Source organism: Typopeltis vanoorti, chromosome 1 (genome assembly GCF_054136105.1).
Source record: "Typopeltis vanoorti isolate ZY-2024b chromosome 1, IOZ_Tvanoo_1.0, whole genome shotgun sequence".
Taxonomy (NCBI): Eukaryota; Metazoa; Arthropoda; class Arachnida; order Uropygi; family Thelyphonidae; genus Typopeltis; species Typopeltis vanoorti.
In genome coordinates, this window is record NC_143549.1 from 66,869,421 (window position 1) to 66,893,527 (window position 24,107).

The 24,107-nt window shown below is 35.0% G+C and overlaps 1 protein-coding gene across 9 annotated transcripts in view; it reads left to right on the forward strand.

Annotated features, from left to right (window-relative positions):
• The window catches only part of Imp (IGF-II mRNA-binding protein), a 414,462-nt gene that overhangs the window by 289,539 nt on the left and 100,816 nt on the right, over window positions 1-24,107 (forward strand). For all 9 annotated transcript variants that reach the window (XM_090397775.1, XM_090397794.1, XM_090397752.1 and 6 more), the window contains 2 exons: window positions 180-266; window positions 10,862-10,904. In XM_090397775.1, the coding sequence (XP_090253901.1) occupies window positions 180-266; window positions 10,862-10,904 (130 nt within the window). The remainder of the gene's footprint in view (window positions 1-179; window positions 267-10,861; window positions 10,905-24,107) is intronic.

Below are 24,107 nucleotides of genomic sequence, written 5' to 3' on the forward strand. Positions count from 1 at the left end.
CTAAACTTCATTTTCAGCTACTGCTGATTATTGAAGAAGCTGTACATTTTAAATTTTGTAAAACTTTTTGCAATCTTATTGGATAAGAATTTTAATAATTTTTTAAATTTATTTGCTGAAACTTAATGTAAAATAGTTCCATGAGTAAGTTGTTATTCCTTAATTTTTTTAAATTTCAGAATTCTTGTACTGAGTGACATGGTAGGAGCCATTATTGGTCGGGCTGGTGGCACAATTCGGCAGATTACTCAGCAGTCCAGGGCACGGTAAGGCATTTACAAAAGTGAGAATGATATGATATTTGTGAGGGAAGATGATTACGATTTTAACTGGAAAAGAGTTAAATAAGTCTGTACTACCTATTATAGATCTTTTTATAGTTATAAATTTTCATTAATAGGCTTTATCCAAGGACATTTAAGATGTAGTATGAATCCTGCTTAGATATAGTTGGAAGAGATTTTTATTAACTGTAATTGTTTTTCTGCCTTCACATTCTGTTAAAATTTTCAACAGCTAAGAAATTGATTGCTTCTAACTTTGTGTTCACTTTTTAAATCTGTTGTTTAGCATAGATCAACTCATGAAATTTTTTCTTCCTTAACACATTCACACATTCTTAACAAATTGTTCAAAGAATTGAAAACTCTTGTAAAGAATACGGACCAAGGATTAACACAAAGAAGACCAAGATAACAATAATGAGCAGAAAAATAGGAGATAATGCAAAGATAAGATGTGGAGGAAAGATTTTAGAAGATGTGGATAGATTTCAATATTTAGGTAGTTGGATCTCAGAGAAAGGAACTTCAGAGTTGGACATTTAGAAATAGAATAGGCAAAGCTAAATAGACATTTATGGAAATGAAGAGAATTTTAATGAACAAGAATATTAAAATAGGTGTTAGAGTTGGAATAGTTTGGAGTATTGCAAGTTATGGAAGTGAGTCATGGACATTCCGAAAGAGAGATATTGAAAGAATTAATACATTGGAAATGTGTTGTTATAGAAAGATGGAAAAGATTAGCTATATAGAGAGAATATTAAATCAAGAAGTTTTAAGAAGAGTTGGGATGGAAAAGAACATTGCTCAAGAATATTATGCAAAGAAAGACCAGATTTGCAGGACATCTCCTGAGAGGTTCTTCGGGACACCTGACAAGAACTATATTACAAGTGAAAGTTGCGTGGAAGACCAACTAGAGTAGTTCAATGATATCATGGAATGGACTGGTTTAAGAATGACGGAGACAGAGAAATGGAGAAGAGCTGCTTATCTGCTGCAACCCTCTTGCTAGAGGATGCTACTGGACGATGACGAACATTCGCTACCAACTGCGAGTATACTCATAGTTGGTATATGAGCCTCACAAGATAAGTACAAATATACTCGTACTGACCTTGAACAAGTGAAAGTGCTTGTCGTGCGGTAACAAACTATACCCGAGGAGCGTGGCAGCGAACGTGTTAAGGAATGTAGTTCATTGGTTTGGATTAGACTTTTTTTCTTCATATATAGGCAATCAATCTTTGGGGCAGGCTTTAATGTTATGGAATTTGGACATTAGTGGAAATTTTCATTTTGTCACTTGTGTTGAAATGATTTGGCCACTTTTCAATGGGAAAATATCTATTTCACTGTAATTTATGCAATAGGAAGTCTACATTCATACCAGTCAGTGAGTGGCTCTGTTTCCTGAAGTGCCTCTTCTTTATTAATGTCTTGAAGATGGAATGCCTAGTGGCTGTTTCATTCTTTCTAGTTTTAACATTGATAACTGTTGTAACTGGACTTCATTAGTATTTGAAATTCTTTATATATGTTTTCAAGGTCCTCAAAATATGGATACTTCTAAGTTTTATTCTGCTGTGGTTGTTAGGAGCTTCACTTTTGATTTTTACTTAGAAGTAGTAGTATCATCTGTAGGGGGTTTCACATGAAATTAACCAAGAGCAGTCATTTCTGTTATAAGAAATTTGTTGAATTTAAACATTGTTACATGCATATTATCAGCCCACGAATGGAACCATTTACTTTGCACACTGATGCTGCTCATCTGTTCTATGAGAATCTATACAATTATCAATGTATATGATTATAGCAGTATACAAGACTGTGTTCAAACCAATTTTAAGTTTTGGATCTGAGAATTGGGTTAGAAATAAATCACTTGATCAAAGACTAGAGACCATAGATATGAGTGTTCTGAGAAAAATTAGGGGAGTGAACCAATAGCATCATTGGCAGAATCATATTAGAAAGGAACTGGATTCTATTAGCATTCAAGAATGTGTAAGCAGAGCTAAGGTGGTATGGTTACTTAAATAGAATAAATGGGGAAAGGTTAGCAAAACAGGTTTGATGCTAAGATGGCAGGAAAAGGGACCCCAGAGGATGACCAAGGTCTGGGTGAATTGATTCTGAGAACAATGAACTGCCTTAGAATGAAATATTAGATGTGAGCACTCCAAATATTGTTATATCTAATATTAATAAGTAATAGACTAATTTGGCAGAAATGGAAGTTTAAGAATGCAGACTGGAGAAAAATTCCTATTTGTCTTTAGGAAGTTTAAGTTTTAAGCGAGTCGAGCCAATATTAAAGGATTCCGAAAAAGGAATCGTAGAACTGTGAGTCTTTAAACTGGAGGAGTTGAGACTGTCGACAAGTGTTTAGTAAATAAAAGAAAATATTACAGCCGAAGTTCGAATTGAATGTTCGTGGAAATGCTGAATGGAAATTTTCATCTTCTATCTTAAAGACACTGGATTACTGTGGAAAAAGCAATTGGTGAAATTTGAAACTGTAAAGAGGCTTAACCTCCTAACCGGCTGGTGTGGATGAAATAGTCAGCTCTCCCTAGCTTTTTTCATGGATCAAAACTTCAGTGGCATTCTGCCTTTTATCATGCCATTACGTTCCTTTGCCGTTAACCTCGTTACAGCTATTCTATAGCCATTAGTGGATTAACTGTTGTTGAGTGACTTTTGTGTCCCCATCTTTACATCTATTGTGTTGCTTAGAAGTTTATTTACTGTCCTAAGTTATTTGACCTTTTTTGCCTCTAAAAGGATTTATTGTCTCTTCCCAAATATTGAAATGAATTTCGCATATGCAAAAATAATCGATCCTGAAATGACCACCGATCAGCCTTTGTAATGAATCTATTTAGTGATAGTAAATTTGGTGTATTTTATTCTACAAATCAGTGCACCAGAAGAGTTGCACTGATTGTTCTTTCACTTCTGAAATTCGAAAAAAAAATTTTTCTATGTTATAATTTTCAAATGTTTGCTTTGAAAATATTATGTCAAATATTTATTAAATAATATTTATTGAAATAAATATGTGCTTTTGTTTCTAGCCAAATAGCATTATATAGATCATCAGATTTCAGTTTTAGAAATGATTTTTTGTTATTCATAACGACAAAATAAAAAAAAAATGTTAAAATGCTAAATTGCATATTACTCGGTTTCCGATCGAGTCTTTTTTGTATCAAAAATTTATATCCAATGATATTTTAGCAGTGATTCTTCTCCTTCGTCTTTTATTTATTTATTTATTTGTATTATGCATATTACGATAATATCCAGTGCATATCCTTGTAGTTATATTAAAAATATAATATGAAAAATATCATATACGGAATGATTCAAAATTTTTGCTCATTTTGAAGATTTTCTAATGCTCCCCCCCCCCCCTCCTCTCCTGGAACTCAATTTCATAACTACTCTAAATTTCTACAGGTTTGAAAGCTTTTCTAGACAGTATTCAAAATCTATTACTTCATTTTACCTTTTTGACAAAGGATATACGGCAATCAGATTGTACCGTGAAGCTTCTAATTCTGTACTATTTATTTGCAATCTAAAACCAGCTGAAATTATGTGAAATTTTAGAAATAATATGCTATATTTTCACCATGCAAAATTGTTTATGTGCATACCACACAAAAGAAAGTTCAGTATTATTATTTTTTTTTTTTTGTTTTTCTTTAAAAAAATCTAAATTACTTCTGCTGCTGGAAGCTATTTCTGATATAATCTAAGTCTTAGAAATACTTGGTAATATCCTCTTAGCTGGAGGAAAAGCTGAAGGCTTATTACTCTCAGTGCTGTTGAGAAAGAAAGGGGAGAACACTAAAGTGCCTCAGGCTGTAGTGCAGAATACATCAAGAATATCTTGTTTCCTTTTTGATTGTTGATTACAGATATCCTAACAGAAATACTGACATTTTGTTTACATGCTTATACATTATTTATGCCAAAATAATTTCTTAATTTATAATGATCAGTTTCACTTTTATTATCGAAAAATTAGAAATTATTTCATACAATTATCTTGAAAAATAGGATTTGAATTATTTTCAAAGAAAAGGTGCATATGCGTTTCATAATCTTCTTTTTTTGGGTGGGGGGGGGATAGATCTCTTTAATCTGCGGATATTTCAGAGAATTTATTTCATAAATCGTTTGCAAGACAACTGTTACAAACTTAAATCACTTGGGGAACATACCCATTCATTTTAGTGTAAAATGGTAGCAAAGGTTCAGTTACTTTAGATATCTAATCTAGAAGAAGTTATGTCTGCTGATATTAGAATCTTACGTGAATAATTTTTTCTGACATGATTTCTCTATCCGTTATAATGTAATCAATTTCCAGTTTTTTTTCCCCTCCTTCAGACTCCATGTTATATGCAGTGATTACTTCTTTGTATTACAAGGGGAAAAAAAATCAGATAACAGAAGAAAAATATGTAGTATTTTCTTTTCCACTGGCTGAATTTACAATGTTCTTTCTTTAATTAATTATAATGAAGAGCCAAAGGCTTCAATTCGGTGGCACCGGTCTGGGTAGTGACCTTCTCTCATAATGTTGAACAATAATATAGCTCCTAGGAGTTAAGTTCACATTATGGGTAAATATCAAGAATAGTGATCAGAGCTTGCTCCACCCTTTCTATGAGTTGCCTCAGCTTGCACTACCTTCAAGGGTCAGTTGCTGCACTATCCAGGTATTTGCTTACGCTTGGAATCGCCGAACTTTATATAGTTTCTATATTCGGCTAAGAAACAATATGGGATATAATATCCCATAACTTAAATAAATTCTTTCTTTATGTTTTGAAGAGAAAGTGCAAATGACTTTTTTCTTGCTATTTTTACCATTATAACGTGATATAATTATAAGAGTGACATTTTACTGTTTTTCAGCAATAAGGTAGTAATAATGTTGATTCTGTCAAACTTCATTGTAGCAGAAATTTTTATTACAAAACTTTGTTGTGTGTGTGTGTGTGTGTGTGTGTTAGGATAACCAAGTTATTTTATAAACTTGGTTATTTTAACTCCTAATCCCAAGTATGCAAACAATTAAGTTTGCACCTGAAACAAAGTTCAAGTCTAAAGATAATACAGCACCAAGGCAACTCATTGTAAAGGTGGGTAAAAAAGCTCTGATCACTATTCTTAGTATTTTCCCATAATGTAAAGCACATCTCACTAGAAGATGTATACTGCAATGCATTATGGGTGGGGTCACTACCCAGACCGGTTTCAACCTTTTTTGAGATCTCCTCAGTGAGTAGCTAGACCCTAAATACCAAGGTTATAGTAATACGGAGCCTTATCAACTTTACCTATAGAAGTTGCAACAAGGTGTTTTTATTTTTAATAAAAATCTCTGGAGGAGATAGACGTAATAAATTTTTTACCTTGGGGATATTGTATATTAGGATAACCAAGTTATTTTATAAACTTGGTTATTTTAACTCCTAATTTTTTCTCCTTTTGAAGACTCGAAAGGGGTCCCGACCCCTGGCACCTAGGGTTGCCCCTGAGTGTAGAGTCTTCTAAAACGGGGGGGGGGGGGGACTGGTAGGCCGGTTCTCCTTGAATTCTGATGACTCGAATTTTGAAAACTCAACACTCAGAGTAGCCCTGAGTTTCAAAACGTGACATAAAAAGCTTATCATTTTATATATATATATATATATATATATAGATATATATATATAGATATATATATAGATATATATATATAGATATATATATAGATATATATATAGATATATATTATAGATATAGGGTAGATATTATTTTTTATTGTTTTGGTGAAGTACTTTACTTGGAAAGAGTATTCCAGTTCCTCTTATATTTTATTCCTTCGAAAATATCATTCTGTGTTATAAAAAGAACTTTAAAATTAGCCTTCAAGATGAAAAGGAAACAGTACATTCAGGTATCCCTCTATCAATATTTGTAGTCCTGAAAAGGACTGTTTTGATGGCCCTGAAAAGAAACATTTTTTATTTCACACTGTTCAGAATTTAAAATTCTTGAACAGTGTGGAACACCCAAAAGCAAGGGTAAACATACAAAGCAGTTTTACACTCAGGGCACCAGATTTTTGTCTCCTCTCTGATATTTTTTTTATTACATACATAACATTTGCATGCAGGTTTTTTTTTATTAGCCGTCGGTGGTAGATTTTCAGGATAATGGTTGGAGTTAGCAGCATTCAACTTCAGATGTCTGGCAGGATTGCCTGTTTTTCTGCTTGCTGAAGAAGGTGCATGTAGCAATGCTTTCACAATTTCTATTCTGTATTCTAGATATGTTATAGTAGACAAACATTTTTTTCTTGTGCAGGAGGAAACTGTTCCAAATAACAAAATCCAATATATGTCCAAACACTTTTCTGTAATATTTTTTATGCTGTTTCCTCATCTCATTACAGAGTAGAATGATAGCTGCTGATGGCACCTGTCGACTCCACCCATAGTGTCGTTGTATGCACACACAGCAATGGGTTTTTCTTTCTTCAAACCATGCTTCTCCATAGATTCCGTTGATGGATTGTGCAGGGAAGACAGCAGAAAAACATTTTTTTTTTTTTTTTTGTCTTTCCAACATAGTGCAAAGACTTTCCCTTGCTGATAAGCTTGGATTTCCCCCTTCGATAGCTTTCCTGAAGCCAGATCTGGAGGAATGTCTCGCCTTTTTGCATTTGCAGTACCATATAACTATCTGACGATGCTGTAAAAGCAAATCAGCGAGTTCAGGACACATATAGTAATTATCCATTGTAATGCAGTAACCTTTCCCCAGTAAAGGCTCTAGTAACTGCATTACTGCACGCATCGACAAGGGGAGATCGGAATATTTATCATGCTCAATTACAGTTTGCTTTCCTGTATAAGGTTTGAAATCCCAAAGATATCCACTTTCCGATTCATAAAGCGCAAAAAATTTTACTCCATGATTCGCTTTCTTTTTGGGAATATACTGCTTACATTTCAGTCTACCTTTGAATGGCATAAGGCTTTCATCAATACTCAAGTCTCTCTCAGGGATGTAGAGTGTTCTACATTTTTGACGGATTTTCATCAGAAAATCATATATTTTGTTGAGGACTGGGCAAGGATGTGTTGCCTGATTGTATTCCTCATTATTCTGAAAATGCAAATACTTCATGATGAGACTGAATTGTTTTTCAGTCATAACATCACGAAACATTGGCGTGTTGAGAATCCAGTCGGTAGACCAATATTTTTGAGAGTGGGCCTTTTCACGATACCTTGCACAATCAAGAGTGCTATAAATGTAAGGAGCATGTTGATATCTATTGGGCTCCAAAGTTTACTGCGAGAATGCAGACTGTACTCAACTTGCTGATGTTGTTGGTAAGCATAAAGGTTAATCTGTTCCACTATGAAGGAAAGAATATCATTGTCTAAAAATAGACGGAAAGAGCTTAAAATGTTGCTGGAGTCAAAGTCTTCAGTAATTCCTGGCTTACCAATGAAGGGAACCTGTGGACAAGCTGGTGTACGTTCAGTGGCGATCACCCATTTTCTGCACGAAGACATGTCTAAAGTACAGGCAGCATCGCTATCTTCAGATCTAGAAAGAATTCTCTCCTCATCGGTGGAACAAGAGCTGCTTGAAAGACGAAGGCTTCAACTTTTTCTGCATCTCACGAAGTTTTCTTTTCTTACCCCGAGTGTCACTGCTACTGCCGTTGCTGCTTGCCATCTTGTAAATGAATTGTGTCTTGGGTATACTTACTAATTATTCCTTTCTGCCCAGCTCTAAGCTAACGGATATTACTAACCCCCACTGAGAAACAGAACAATAGAACATGCAGCACACTAAAGAGCTTGAATATTTTACAGGCAGAAATTTCTTGTTTGGTTTTCCACTTTCTTTATTCTACTATTGCATTTGAAGGATGACAGTGATTTTAAATATTAATTTCGCCTATTACCGAATATCACATAATTTCCTGATTTATAATAATCAGGAAATAATATGTATATTTTCTGATTTATAATTTGCTAATTTATAATAATCACCACATAGTTTCAGTATCGAAAAATTAAAGTTATGTGGAACAATTACTAGAGAAAAATAATGAATTAAATAAAAACTGTACCTATGTTTCATAACAGTTTTTGGGTGTGTGATAGTGATGCAACGGGAGGGGGGGGGGTTAAACTATCAGGTGAAATAAAGTTAAATTCTATTGTGAAAGGAAATGAAATTTCACATTTGATGCATTTGATATACATATTTTGAATGATAAAAATATGCAAATGTATTGCTTACTTTAAAAATTGGAGACTAAAATATCTGAATTATGCAGAAAATATGTACCTATAAATTTAAATCATAACTGTTAATTTCATTTTGTAATGACCAATTATACAAGAAAGTGAAAGTACAAAGAACAGTAGATTACTATATAATATAAAGAAAAAATGTAGTGATATGATTAAAGAATTTCATGTTGTTCTTTATAAAGCAAAGTTACTCAAGCATGTCCTAAAGGAAATCTGTGAAATATTATTTGATTTCGATGGTTTTGTAAAAATAAAAATAATATAATCTGGAACGTTGGCAGCCGGTTTTCTTTTCCTTTTTTAAAAGAATATTTCAAATAATTATCGTGAATTAATTTCTTCGAAAACAAAGAAAAATGTTTTGTACAATAAAAAGAAAACAAAAATATAAATAATTTCCCTATTTTTAGTCTATCCTATATAACTAAGATCCAGTTACCCAGCATAGAACAAGGAAGTGCGTTTCTTGTTATATGGCAACTGAGAGGCAGCTACGAACGTGAGATAATCCGATTAACCGTTCTCTTCAGCGTGAAGGTTTATCACACCTTCTAATGGACATGACAGTCAAATTGCACTTCTTATCCCCGTTCTTTCAACAAATGGGCTAAATCATATCCACATTTAGCTAGGTGTCTATAGATGCCCTGGCCATTTGGGAGGTTAACATGAAGATCTCAACTTGAATATATTGTTTATGAAGTAGTAGAAGAAACTTTTTTCTCTGGTACAAAAATTAGTAAATTGTGTGTCAAATAGAACTGCAAGAGGTAAGAGTATATTTAATATTGATAAGTAATAGACTAATTTGGTGGAAAATTATGAATAGGATATTAATAATAATGCAAACTTAATCATGTAGTGATTAAGTTTGCATTACTATTAATTAAATTGTAAAAAAAAATAATAAACACCCCTTGGGGATACATATCAGGTGATTGATGATGATGATTACTTGGTGTGGATATGATTTATTGTAGAGAATCTCGCTAGTTCATCAAAAACCTTTGCCATCTGATTTAATATAATGGATATAAATGTTTTGTACACTTGTGATAGTAAACTGATTGACCTATAGTTATTGATATCATCTTCTGCCATCCTTTTTGTGTAATAAGATAATCAAGGATTTATGCCGCTCCATTGGAATTATTTCTTGAGTTAAAATATTGAACACATTTAATATCACCTTATGGAAAAAAAAAGTGATCACTTAAACAGAATGTGAGAAGAAAAGTTAGCCAATCATGCATATGTAGTCTCAGAGCACTAGGAGAAAAGGTTCTGAGGAAGACTGACATGTATGATCCAGTAATATCATAAAGCTGATGAATAGGACTAATTTGGAAAGTTTTTTGGTTCCTGCCCACAAAAGATTATTAAAACTTATAGTGCATTTTGTACTACAGTGGGCAAGGTAAGGTTTTTTTTTTTTTTTTTTTAATCAATTGTATGTTTTTACATAGTCTGGAAATCCTGCTCTAGAGACCAAACATGAAACATTTTCAGGCCTTCGATAAGCAGGGTGCTAGTTTCACACCAAGCAATGAAGTTCATCTCCTACCCAAAGACGATCAGAAACATCAGTGCCCACAGTGGATTGAAATCTGCTACCTTTTGGTTGGGGAGCAGATATGCTAATCACGCAGCCAACCAGGGAGTGCATGCGTGGATAAAATGGGTCTTTCATGCATGCTCTTCTAGAATAATGGCATCATACTTTTTTGTAACTGGATACACAAATGTCTTTTTCTTGAAATTGTTCTTGTATATGGAAATTTCAGATAGCTTAAATTTAATCTATCATTACAGTAAAGAAATCTTTTCATACACCTTTTTGACTTATTGAGGCATGAAGAAGTATCACTAATATGTGGCTAGAATACAATGTACATGCAGTAGTAGCCTCGTATGTTAACTTTAATTTTTTCAAATGTTTGTATACCATTAAGCTAGTATATCTATATGTGCAGTTTGTTTCTTATATGATGTTTACCTGAGCATATGGTTATTATGGGACATGGCTTAGTGTGAAATTCTTTTCTTTCAAATTGTGTAAAAAAAAAAATGCCATGGAAACTGTTGTGGAAGCATAGATTTTTGACCTTTTATACAAATGTCTTTCTTTAGATTGAGAGAGGATAGCTGAGAAAATGAATAAATTAAATAATTAGGTTGTCTCTGAAAATAAGTGTATATATTTGATTTTTTGTATTTGTCTGTTTGTAGGGTTGATGTTCATCGTAAAGAGAATGCAGGGAGTTTGGAAAAGGTGAATTATTAATATTATGCCTCTGAAAATTTAGTTGTGTAAATTTAAGTTATAATTCAAATTGTTAATAAATCTTCATTTATGAACAGTGAAATGTACAGATCCTTATTGAGTTTATGGCATGTGTAGTGTTGATAAGGGATTTGGGGAGGGAGTGAGATCTGTTCTCAAGAGGTCAAGTGCATTGAAATGTCATTATTGGCTCTGTCACGAGTTAGAATTTGTTCTTTAAATATGTATCTCTAATACTGGCTATATTAAAAGTGTGTTATGCATATAGAGGCATTGATTCAAAGAAATGTTTTGAGTGGCATTCTTTTCAAAGGTGAGCAGGCTTCATCTGTCTAAATACTCCAAGGTTATTATACTGAACATAGGAAGTTCCAACAAAACAAAAAGTAGTTATATGCAGACTGATAATTAAATTGCTTGTCTTGTGTCCTTAGTTGACTGTGTAATTATGAAACAACTTCTGTTTGAGAAGGAATATAAAATTTGAGTATGCAGCATTCCTGACAACTAATCTTTGCTATATGTCAGTCTATTCTGACAAAAGATAAGGAATGCCTTACATCTCCTTGCAGCTTTTGTTTGTCAACGTGACCTTCAGTTTAAAGAGAAACAAATCCACAGCTGTTTCATGACACAATTAACTTTCTCTTTCCCCTGCCCTTTATTTAGCACATGTTAGTAATTTGCTTGTCCTGCAGATTTGAAATCTGACTAACAGAGTTGCATTGTTGGTAAGGTGCTGCTCAACAGAAAAAAACACCACTTGATTTACAGTTTGTTATATTTACCTTGATTATTGCTTATGCTTTCTCTCTCCTCTCTTATGTCATTTCTTTAGGTATTTCCATGGACAATATTTATTGAAACTTAAATCTGTTTTTCACTCCTGCCTTGAACCCATCATACACATTATCCTTTCTCTTCATTTGTTAATGATGTCCTGCAGACAATGTTTTTGCATTACTTTTTCCATAGCAGTTAACCTAATAGCATTGAGAACTTCAAAGTAATTATTGATGTCCAGAAGAGGATAATTCATTTAATAATAATTCCTCTCACTGGCTTTCTCTAGTAACATTCTCATCACCACTTCTGCATGTGAGGCACCTGTTCAGGGGATCTCCCAACAATGCTGTTTTGTTTCGATCATACTGTGTACTGATTAAATTGAAACATGATTATAGTTCCAGAGTGTATATATGTCATGAAGAGAGAGAGAGAGTATGCTTTGATAGTTGGATCCTATCTATCAAGGCATACGAATTTCAACTGGAGCATTTCGAAATTTACTAATCCCCACTATATGTTGAAGCAAGTCAGCTATTTTTGATTCTTATATATTAGCATCAATCTCTACTATATGCTACCAAAATAAAATCTCTCCCAGACCATTCCATGTTGCCAGCTGTTTTTGCCCTTGCTCAAGAGAATCTACAACACTCATCAGCCTTCTGCACGTTTCTTTTGTTTGTGAACAAAAGCACTCTTAGAAGTTCTAGACATTAGGTTAGTCGATATTGCACAGACTCCATCAGTTACACTACTGCTTTGGCATTCATATACACCAGGTAGCTTTCCTTTCTGCAGGCTATTCCAAGAGATTGCTTGCACCTCTTTTAAGCACACACAATGGAATGTTTTGATTTGTGCTTGTTCTCCAGAGTAGATTCAAAATCAGAGGCTCTATCGGGATCTTCTGCTGTCTTTACAGATAGCATAACATCTGCTTAGATCCCTTAACTTCATTGCCGAACTGTGTATTATAGAACTTGTCTTAAACTGCATAAGAACACTACCAAAGGTGCATTACCTAATACAGATTCACAGAGCGCCCTACAGGCAGAAGTCGAGCTACAGAAACATCTGGAGGGCTCACTTGTATCTAACATGTCTTCTGTTATGGAAACTTCATTTGGATGCACTCTTCTGTTGTATTTCAAGCCACATAAAGGGAAACAAGGCTGCTGATACTGTATCAGTTGATAGATAGCAGAAATGGTTAGCTTGCTTAAGCTAACCATTTCTGCTATACAGTATCAGTTGATTAGCTAAACTTGCTTAAGCTAACCATTTCTGCTATACAGTATCAGTTGATTAGCTAAACTTGCTTAAGCTAACCATTTCTGCGGATACAGTATCAGTTGATAGATAGCAGAAATGGTTAGCTTGCTTAAGCTTTCACCATCTGCCTGTCCCCTGCACCATTTACAGGTAAATCATATGACATACTTTTATCTCAATTTGTCATCATGGAATAGAGACCTTGGGGGTTACAATTTGGTTGGCTAAATCCCAAATTGCCAGCCCATCCTTGTTCGTTCAGTATCCAGGTAGATACCTAACAGGGTGCACCATGAGAAGGTGAGGATTGAACATTGGGTCAGAAGCCCTGGTCGGTTGTCTGCATTCCTTTTTAAAGGCTGTGGAAGTCTCCTCTCAGTTATACAGCTTTGACCCCTTAAGCACTCCTGACCCTTCATATTCATGTCTAGACCTATACACTTACATTAGATTCATCAGGTGTTATTTCCATTTTTAAAATATAAGTGCATTAATATTTATCACCTTTTAAAGATCATATACATTTTATATAAAATACCATTTTGCATGTTTAATATGCTTATTTTGTCCCAGTTTGACTTATTACCTTTTGTATTGCTCTCACAGATTTGTGCGGTATGACCTTAGCTGTTTTTATGATATTGAACCACACTTCACCACTTTTTCATCTATTATGCCTCTTCTGTAACACTAATTAGGTTACCATCATTCTTCCATGTTCCTATAAACATATTGGCAACAGCTAATCAGCACATGTTCACTTGCTGACTTTAAACATACTGTAGCAATTTTTTTTCCTTCCCCTCTTCGAATTCCATATACATCTTCTCTGTGGCATTTTCTGTAAGACTTTAAAAAAACTACCATGGGTTTTGATATATATATATATATATATATATATATATATATATATATATATATAAAACAGCTAATGCCTTTTTATTCCCGTATAAGGGAGTAGGCGAGGCCACTTAGCTCTATCTAACTTTTTGGACTGAGTGGGCAGTTCAATCTCCACTGGTACCCAATCAGAGATAGATGGCTCAAGGCTATCGCTAATTAAGCGGTACACAGTGAAGGGAGACGGCTCAAATGTGCCGCCATCTCGTGGTCCCTAACACAATATATTTAATGTCTGAAATAATGTGGGTTCTACGGTCGATTTTCTTGAGTTTACAGGACGAAAAACCTGCTTGCCCATGCCAGAGATTGACTAACTCGGGAACCGGTCGAAAAAAGGCTTAGAAAAATTTCCTCTAGTCGCTGGCTAGACTCGAAACCAAGTCTTCCTTCGTGCGGTGCTTGGCCGCACGAAGGAAGACACACACACTGACATATATATTGTGTGTGTGTAAAGAATATATTTCAGAATGGGGAACTGGACAATTACTTATTTGTGCTTATGGTTCCACAGAAGGTTCTATTATGGAAGAAGTGGAAGAATTTTTTGAGACATTACAGAAGGCAGCTGAGACGATGAAAAAGAAACGTTGGTCCTTATTTGAAATCCTAACAGAAAAATTTGGAGAAAAGAGCAAACTTAATAATTATAAATACCTGCTAGATTTCTGCTGAGGATATTACCTGGCTATTATTAACACTGTGTTCTAACATAAAAATGTGCACAAATTCACACAGAGAAAAGATGGAATAAAAATGTTATTGTTGACTTTTCTGTTTCAAGACAAGCGTATACAGAGTATTTGTATACTCTTGTCTTGAACCAGGAAAGTACCATTTTCAACAATAACATAGTTCAGTGTTGAGCAGGATAAAATTGAATTTCATATTGAAACAAAAGGGCATGTTAGAAAGCTCTGAAATGAATAAGAGTCGAATAGCTATCAGAGGTGAACTGTGGACTCAAATACACAAACATTATTCAAGAAAAGCTGAAGGAGTTTGAAAACGATAACTAAACCATGAATATTCGGTCGCAGACCCTGAAGAAAACATTGATTCAGATGGAGTTGGGTGGTGAGGTAATCTGCAACAATAGAAAACTCAGAACTCTATGGAATTCTAATTTTTCTTGACTACCTCTAACTTATGAAGTTAAAAGTAATCAAGGAAAAGAAGAAAGCATATTGAAAGTTCCTGGCAAATAAGTCAGCTTATTCTCTTTAAGAATGTAGAGAAAAATGTAATAAAGTGAAGCATTGTGTAAAACTAGCTAAAGAAAAGTCATGGGATTACTTTGCTAAGAACATAGAAAATAAATATCAGGAATGTGGTAAAATATTCTAGAAGCTATTGAACAAACTCTGAAATGGAGGAAAGATTACTGTAAAAGGAATCGCATGATAAAGTTGATGTGAAAACTGAGATATTTTGGATGTCTAGAGTAATTTGAAAGATTACTAAATGAAAACTTGCAGATAGCATGATTGAAAACATTCAACAGAAATACCATCCGGGATGAATCTATCAGTACTCAAGCAGAAAAGGCTAACAGAAACCTGAAATGTGGAAATGCAACTGGAAGTACTTCTTGACCAGAAATGCTAATCTGTATTTAAGTTTTATAAATCTGGAAAAGGCATAAGGTGCCAGAGAAAATTTGCTCCAACAGTTATATTGTTGTGAATGGGACATTGTATTAAGCTCTAAGTTGGCAGTTACAATTGAAGGAGGTACAGGAAGATAGTTTGATGTGAAATCAAGTTGTGACAAGGATGCACGTTATCTTCAATATTATTAATTATCTATATGGGTCACATTATGAACAAAAGTGGTATTAAATCTGATATCAAAATTGGCAATGTTAATCTCAGCTTCTTACTTTATGCAGGTAGTGTTGTACTCCTAAATAAATCCAGGACAAGTCTGCAGGATTCTCTGATCATCATCATCAAATTCCTGCCATGTACCCTCAAGGGGTGTACATGATATGATAGTACTACATGAAAAAATTACATCATTACTAACTTCCTATCTACAATTTTCCTCCAAATCAGTCTGTTACTTGTCAAGACTCCAACATTATCAGATCTTATATTTCTATTGTCTAAGGCACTTTGTACCGTATCAATCCACCTATATCTTGGTCTTCCTCTGGGTCGTTTTCCTGCCAACCTGGCAGAGAACACTTGTTTTGCTAATCTTTCCTCTTCCATTCTATTTAAGTGACCATACCATCTGAGATTAGCTCTGCTAACGCATTCCTGGATGCTGACAATGTCAAGTTCTTTCCTAATATCCTCATTTTTAATATGATATTGCCATTGATGCCATCTGTTCAAGCCTCTGATCTTTCTCAGGACTCTCATATCTGCGGTCTCTAGTCTTTGGTCAAGTGTTTTACTTCTGACCCAGCTCTCAGATCCATAAGTTAAAACTGGTTTGAACACTGTCTTGTATACAGCTAATTTAGTGTTCCGACTAATTTCTCTCTTATTCCATATGAATTTATTCAATTGACTTCCGACCATACCAACTTTGCTGATTCACTTCTCTATTTCTTTATTTAATTTACCATCTTCAGTAAAAATTGTGCCTAAGTAGCTGAAATGTTTTACTTGTTCCACAGGTTCTCCATTCACAACACAGTTAACATTTTCAATGAATCTGCCTATTTTCATTGTCTTCGTCTTTTTATTGCTATCCTTCATACCATATCTATTACAACAGCTATTCAATTTAGTCAGAGAATCTTGCAGGCTTGTAGCGGATTTATTTAGGAAGTATAACATCATCCGCATAAAGCAAAGAGCTGACGTTAACATCTCCAATTTTAATATCAGGTTTAATACCACTTCATAATGTGATCCATATAGATAATGAATAATAGAGGGGGGGGGGGGTGCTTAAGGGTCAAAGATGTATAACTGAGAGGAGACCTCCACATAGCCTTTAAAGGAATGCGGAGAACCGACCAGGGCTTCTGACCTAATGTCCAATCTTCACCTTCTCGTGGTGCACCCTGTTGGGTATCTACTTTGATACTGAACGAACGAGGATGGGCTGGCAATTTGTGATTTAGCCGAACAAATTGTATTATTATTGGTTAAACCAAAATAAAAAATGATGGTACAACATGACAAAATTTCATGCCGGCTGGGGCGTCGCCCGGTTAAACAAGGCCCCCGTTGTTTTCGCCAGGGAACCAGGGCGAACAGCGAAAAGTCAGCTACTGGAACAAATATGAAAACAAACCCCAACTCAACATCACCAGAGTTAAAGATCGGTACTATGAACGTAAGAAGCCTGAATGGCAAAGAAATGGAGCTAGCTGAGGAATTAGATAAGTACCAGATCGACATAATAGGGGTGACTGAAACAAAAAAGACCAAAACTGGTGAGATCTTTCTGAGCAATAAATACAAAATGTTATATTCAGGCAATAACAATCAAGGAAAAGGAGTAGCCATAGTATTCAACACAAAATACGAGGCTAATCTTCTTGAATGGCAGTCAGTCTTAAGTAGAGTAATGTGGGCAAATATGAGAATGGGGAACTGGACAATGAGACTTATTTGTGCATATGGTCCCACAGAAGGTTCTACTAAGGTAGAAGTGGAGGAATTTTTTGAGGCTTTAGAAAAAGCAACTGACACAATGAAAAAGGAAAATTTGGTCCTTGTTGGGGATCTAAATAGTAGAGTAGGAAATGATTGTGAGACATACAAAAATATTTTGGGAAAATTTGGAGAAAAGAGCAAAGCTAATAATAATGGCAAATATCTGTTGGATTTCTGCTCAGGACATGGACTGGTTATTACTAACACCATGTTCCAACATAAAAATGTGCACAAATTCACATGGAGAGAAGAGGCTAAGAATAAGAAAAGTCTCATTGACTATGTTATTGTTGATAGTGATGTTTTCTCCCTGGTGCAGGACACCAGAGTGTACAGAGGATTTGAAATTGGAAGTGATCACTATTTAGTCTTGAGCAGGATAAAATTGAATTTCATATTGAAAAGAATAACATGTAAGAAAGTTTTAAAGCGAATAAAAGTTGAGCAGCTCTCAGATGTAAACAGTAGACTAAAATACAGAAATATTATTGAAAAGAAAATGAAAGAGTTTGAGAACAGGAATCAAACCTTGGAGATTCAGTGGCAAACTCTGAAGGAAACATTGATTGATTCTGCCAGAGAGGCATGTGGTGAGGTTGTGTGCAAAGATAAAAAAATCAGAACTCTCTGGTGGACACAGGAAGTTAAAGAGGCAGTGAAGGAAAAGAAGAAAGCATATCAAAAGTTCCTGGCAAATAAGTCAGCTTTTACTCTTACAGAATACAGAGACAAATGTAAGAAAGCTAAACAGTGTGTAAAACTAGCTAAACAAAAGTCATGGGAGGACTTTGGCAATAATATAGAAATTAAATATCAAGAAGGTGGCAAAATATTCTGGAGGTTGTTGAAGAAGCTTAGGAATGGAGGAAAGAGTGCTGTAAAAGGAATTAGAGATGATAAAGGTGAAATGAAAACAGGAGAAAAAGATATCCTTGAAGTATGGAGTAATTACTTTGAAAAACTGCTAAATGAAACAAGCAGTGATGACAGCACAGTGATAAAAAAACACTGACCAGGCATGCAGTCAGGAATACATATCCATACTTGAAGTAGAAAAAGCCATCAAAGGCTTGAAATGTGGAAAGGCAGCAGAAGTAGATGATATTCGACCAGAAATGCTGAAGTATGGTGGTATAAGAGTCTTACAGTGGCTGCACTGCATAGTTCAGAAAGCCTGGACAGAGGGACGAATTCCCGATGATTGGAGTAGAGCTCTCATAGTACCCATATATAAAAAGGGAAATAAAACTGAATGTGAGAATTACAGAGGTATTTCCCTACTGAGTGTTCCTGGCAAGATCTATGCAAGTATACTTGAGAAACGGTTGAGAAGAATTGTGGAAGAAAAGCTTGGTGAAGAACAAGCTGGATTCAGGCCAAATAGAGGCTGTCAGGATCAGATCTTCACTTTACGACAAATAGTCGAGAAAGCATGGGAATATGACAAAGATCTGTATTTAAGTTTTGTCGATTTGGAAAAGGCATATGACAAGGTGCCAAGAGAGAAGCTATTCAATACGCTGCAGTTATATGGTGTCAATGGGGCATTATATCAAGCAATACTTAGTCTTTATTTGAGTTGTGAGTCAGCAGTTAGAATTGAAGGAAGTACAGGAAGATGGTTTAATGTTAAATCTGGTGTGCGACAAGGATGTACATTATCCCCTCTGTTATTCATTATCTATATGGATCACGTTATGAAGGAATGTGGTATTAAACCTGATATCAAAATTGGAGATGTTAATGTCAGCTCTTTGCTTTATGCGGATGATGTTATACTTCTAAATAAATCCGCTACAAGTCTGCAAGATTCTCTGACTAAATTGAACAGCTGTTGTAATAGATATGGTATGAAGGTCAGCAATAAAAAGACAAAGACAATGAAAATAGGCAGAATCATTGAAAATGTCAACTGTGTTGTGAATGGAGAACCTGTGGAACAAGTAAAACATTTCAGCTACTTAGGCACAATTTTTACTGAAGATGGTAAACTAAATATAGAAATAGACAACAGAATCAGCAAAGCTGGTATCGTGGGAAGTCGATTGAATAAATTCATATGGAATAAGAAAGAAATTAGTCGGAACACTAAATTAGCTGTATACAAGACTGTGTTCCAACCAATTTTAACTTATGGATCTGAGAGCTGGGTCAGAAGTAAAACACTTGACCAAAGACTAGAGACCGCAGATATGAGAGTCCTGAGAAAGATTAGAGGCTTGAACAGATGGCATCAATGGCAATATCATATTAAAAATGAGGATATTAGGAAAGAACTTGACATTGTCAGCATCCAGGAATGCGTTAGCAGAGCTAATCTCAGATGGTATGGTCACTTAAATAGAATGGAAGAGGAAAGATTAGCAAAACAAGTGTTCTCTGCCAGGTTGGCAGGAAAACGACCCAGAGGAAGACCAAGATATAGGTGGATTGATACGGTACAAAGTGCCTTAGACGATAGAAATATAAGATCTGATCATGTTGGAGTCTTGACAAGTAACAGGCTGATTTGGAGGAAAATTGTAGATAGGAAGTTAGTAATGATATTTTTTCATGTAGTACTGTCATATCCTGTACACCCCTTGAGGGTACATGGCAGGAATTTGATGATGATGATAATAGAGGGGATAATGTACATCCTTGTCTCACACCAGATTTAACATTAAACCATCTTCCTGTACTTCCTTCAATTCTAACTGCTGACTTGCAACTCAAATAGACTAAGTATTGCTTGATATAATGCCCCATTGACACCATATAACTGCAGCGTATTGAATAGCTTCTCTCTTGGCACCTTGTCATATGCCTTTTCCAAATCGACAAAACTTAAATACAGATCTTTGTTATATTCCCATGCTTTCTCAACTATTTGTCATAAAGTGAAAATCTGATCCTGACAGCCTCTATTTGGCCTGAATCCAGCTTGTTCTTCACCAAGCTTTTCTTCCACAATTCTTCTCAACCGTTTCTCAAGTATACTTGCATAGATCTTGCCAGGAACACTCAGTAGGGAAATACCTCTAATTCTCACATTCAGTTTTATTTCCCTTTTTATATATTGGTTCTATGGGAGCTCTACTTCAATCATCGGGAATTCGTCCCTCTGTCCAGGCTTTCTGAACTATGCAGTGCAGCTACTGTAAGACTTTTATACCACCATACTTCAGCATTTCTGGTCGAATATCATCTACTTCTGCTGCCTTTCCACATTTCAAGCCTTTGATGGCTTTTTGGACTTCAAGTATGGATATGTATTCCTGACTGCATGCCTGGTCAGTGTTTTTTTATCACTATGCTGTCATCACTGCTTGTTTCATTTAGCAGTTTTTCAAAGTAATTACTCCATACTTGAAGGATATCTTTTTCTCCTGTTTTCATGTCACCTTTATCATCTCTAACTCCTTTTACAGCACTCTTTCCTCCATTCCTAAGCTTCTTCAATTTGCCACCGTCTTGATATTTATTTTCTATATTCTTGCCAAAGTCTTCCCATGACTTTCGTTTAGCTAGTTTTACACACTGTTTTGCTTTCTTACATTTGTCTCTGTATTCTGTAAGAGCACAAGCTGACTTATTTGCCAGGAACTTTTGATATGCTTTCTTCTTTTCCTTCACTGCCTCTTTAACTTCCTGTGTCCACCAGGGAGTTCTGATTTTTCTATCATTGCACACAACCTCACCACATGCCTCTCTGGCAGAATCAATAAATATTTTTTTCAGAGTTTGCCACTGAATCTCCAAGGTTTGATTCCTGTTCTCAAACTCTTTCATTTTCTTTTCAATAATCTTTCTGTATTTTAGTCTACAGTTTACATCTGAGAGCTGCTCAACTTTTATTCGCTTTATAACTTTCTTAGATGTTATTCTTTTCAATATGAAATTCAATTTTATCCTGCTCAAGACTAAATAGTGATCACTTCCAATTTCAAATCCTCTATACACTCTGGTGTCCTGCACCAGGGAGAAAACATCACTATCAACAATAACATAGTCAATGAGAGTTTTCTTATTCCTAGCCTCTTCTCTCCATGTGAATTTGTGCACATTTTTATGTTGGAACATGGTGTTAGTAATAACCAGTCCATGTCCTGAGCAGAAATCCTACGGATTCTCTGATTAAATGGAATAATTGCTGTAATAAATTTGGGTATGAAAATCAGCATTAAAAAGACATAATGAAAATAGGCAGAAACATTGAAAATGTTATCTGTGTCCTGAATGGAAAAACCTATAGAACAAATAAAACTTAGATTATTTATGCACAATTTTTAGTAAAGATGGCAAATTAAATTTGAAAATAGAATTAGCACACAGAGTTCAGCTGACTTCTTGCCACTGGTATGGTAGGAAGTCAGCAGAATAAATTTGTATGGCATAAGAGAAATTGGGCAAACATTCAACTAACTGCATACAAGACATTGTTCAAAGCAACTTTAACTTATGGATATGAAAGCTAGGTTAGAAATAACTTGATCAAAGACTGGAAGCAGGAAAAGGCACGTGTAACGTGCCCAGGAAAAAGCTGGAAGATTTTTCAGAGCAGTAGACACTTTAATATAATTAAGTCAACAGTTAGAAACTAAGTACAAGGAGTTGGTTTCATGTAAAATCAGGTGTGTACACTATTTCCACTTGTCTATATGGATCACATTATGAAAGTAATTGGCATTAAACCTGATATGAGAATTGGGAATATCAAACTTAATTCTTTGCTTTATGCAGATAATATGTTGCACTCCTAAACTCATCCAGCTCCATTCTTCATAATTATCTCTTATTAAATTGAATAACAGCTGTAACAGATTTGTCATGAAAATCATCAGTGGATCACAATTATGAGAATAGGTAGAAGTTGAGAAAAATCCATATACACTCTCAGTGGAGAAGCTATAGAACAAGCGAAATATTTCAGCTATTTAGGCATTGTTTTTAGTGAAAATGGCATTTTAAATAAGGACATAGACAACCGAATATGTAAAGCTGATATGGTAGGTTTCAGTTAATATGTATTTATGTCTATCTCAATGGCTTTAACAGGCCTTTAAGGCCCACAAGCATGCTTGGATTTCGGAACCGAAATAAGAGGATAGAATGGTCACCCCTATGCCTCGTAGTATTCCTGGCTGTATCCCTGTGTGTTGACGGGGTCGGTTTGTCTGCTTGCAGGATAAAAAAACGCCAGATAAACTGACAGAAAAAGCCCTGCTGTCCATGCCCGAGGCTGGCTAACGTGGCTATGGGTGAGGAAGATCCTTCAGCTCCTCACTCCTCATGTCATCGACAGGAATCGAACCTAGGACATTCCTTCCCCAGTCATATGGCTGCGAAGCTCAAAGCCACTAGGCTAACCGCATGGACATGTATATTCATACATTTATATGGAATAAGAGAATAAAGCGAAAACCAGTATTTGAACCAGTTTTATGTTATTAATATGAGAGTTGAATTAAAAATGAAGCAGTTAGGAGACAACGGATATGAGACTTCTTAGAAAGGTTAGAGGGAAAATGAAGATATTGGGAAGGAAACTGACATTGATAGCATTCAAGAATGCTGTTAGGTTTTCTCTAGCATGGTATGAAATAATGGGAGAGGAAAGATTAGCAAAGCAATTTTTTGATGATAGGGAAAAAGACTGAGATGGGAAAATATGGAGTATTGACTAGTAATCTATTGGATGAAAATTGTTGATAGATTAGTAACAGTAAACGTAATCATATAGTACTGTCATATTAGCCTGTGCATCCCTTGAGGGTACTAGGAAATCAGTATCTCAATGAAATTGGATTCATCGCATGAGATTCACTATCAGGGGACTCATCTGGCTATCCATTTCACTTAATCACCACTCTCGAAGCTAGTCCACACATCCTTACTAGCTATTTTGCACTGCTTCTAGGGGGATAACCCTTTGGTTCTCTCTCTGTGTATTGAAAAACTTGTGCCAATCTTATATGATCCCTTTAGTAACTTATAGAAGATGCTTCTTATGCAGACTTTGTTTGCTTGCACTTGGATAAAAGATTAAATAAGAATTTTTTAGTATCTTTAATTTATAACCAATCTTTTCTTTTAGGCTTACACGGTGATCTGAATACATTTTAGAAAAATATATTTAGATTCTTGGAATTTTCATGTTACCATTATTGTTGATATTTGGGTGGTTTATCAAAATTTCGCAAGCTTCCTTCTTTCTGAAATTTCCTTCCGAAATTCTGATTAACCACCCAAATATCGACAATAATGGTGGCATGAAAATTCCAAGAATCTGGATGGCACACATTCAGCCTATTTAATATTTAGTAGCCAGCATACTTCAGGGCTTTAGGCAACTTCAGCTAGTATTGGAAACCATTCCGTATCAACTGGTTGGAATTTATATGTATAATCATGGTGTTAAAATATATATAGACTTGTTGTTGCTCCCAATGTAATTTTACAATCAATAGATAATATTAATAGGACTCTAGCGTTGATGCAAGTTTTTTTTTTTTTTTTTTTCCCCACCAGTGGTCAAGCCAATAATTGTTGTAACGGTTGGTCAGTATCTTTAACAAACCATGTCGATTGTAGTGCAGCTTGTTTCTCTGTATATATATAGTATATATGC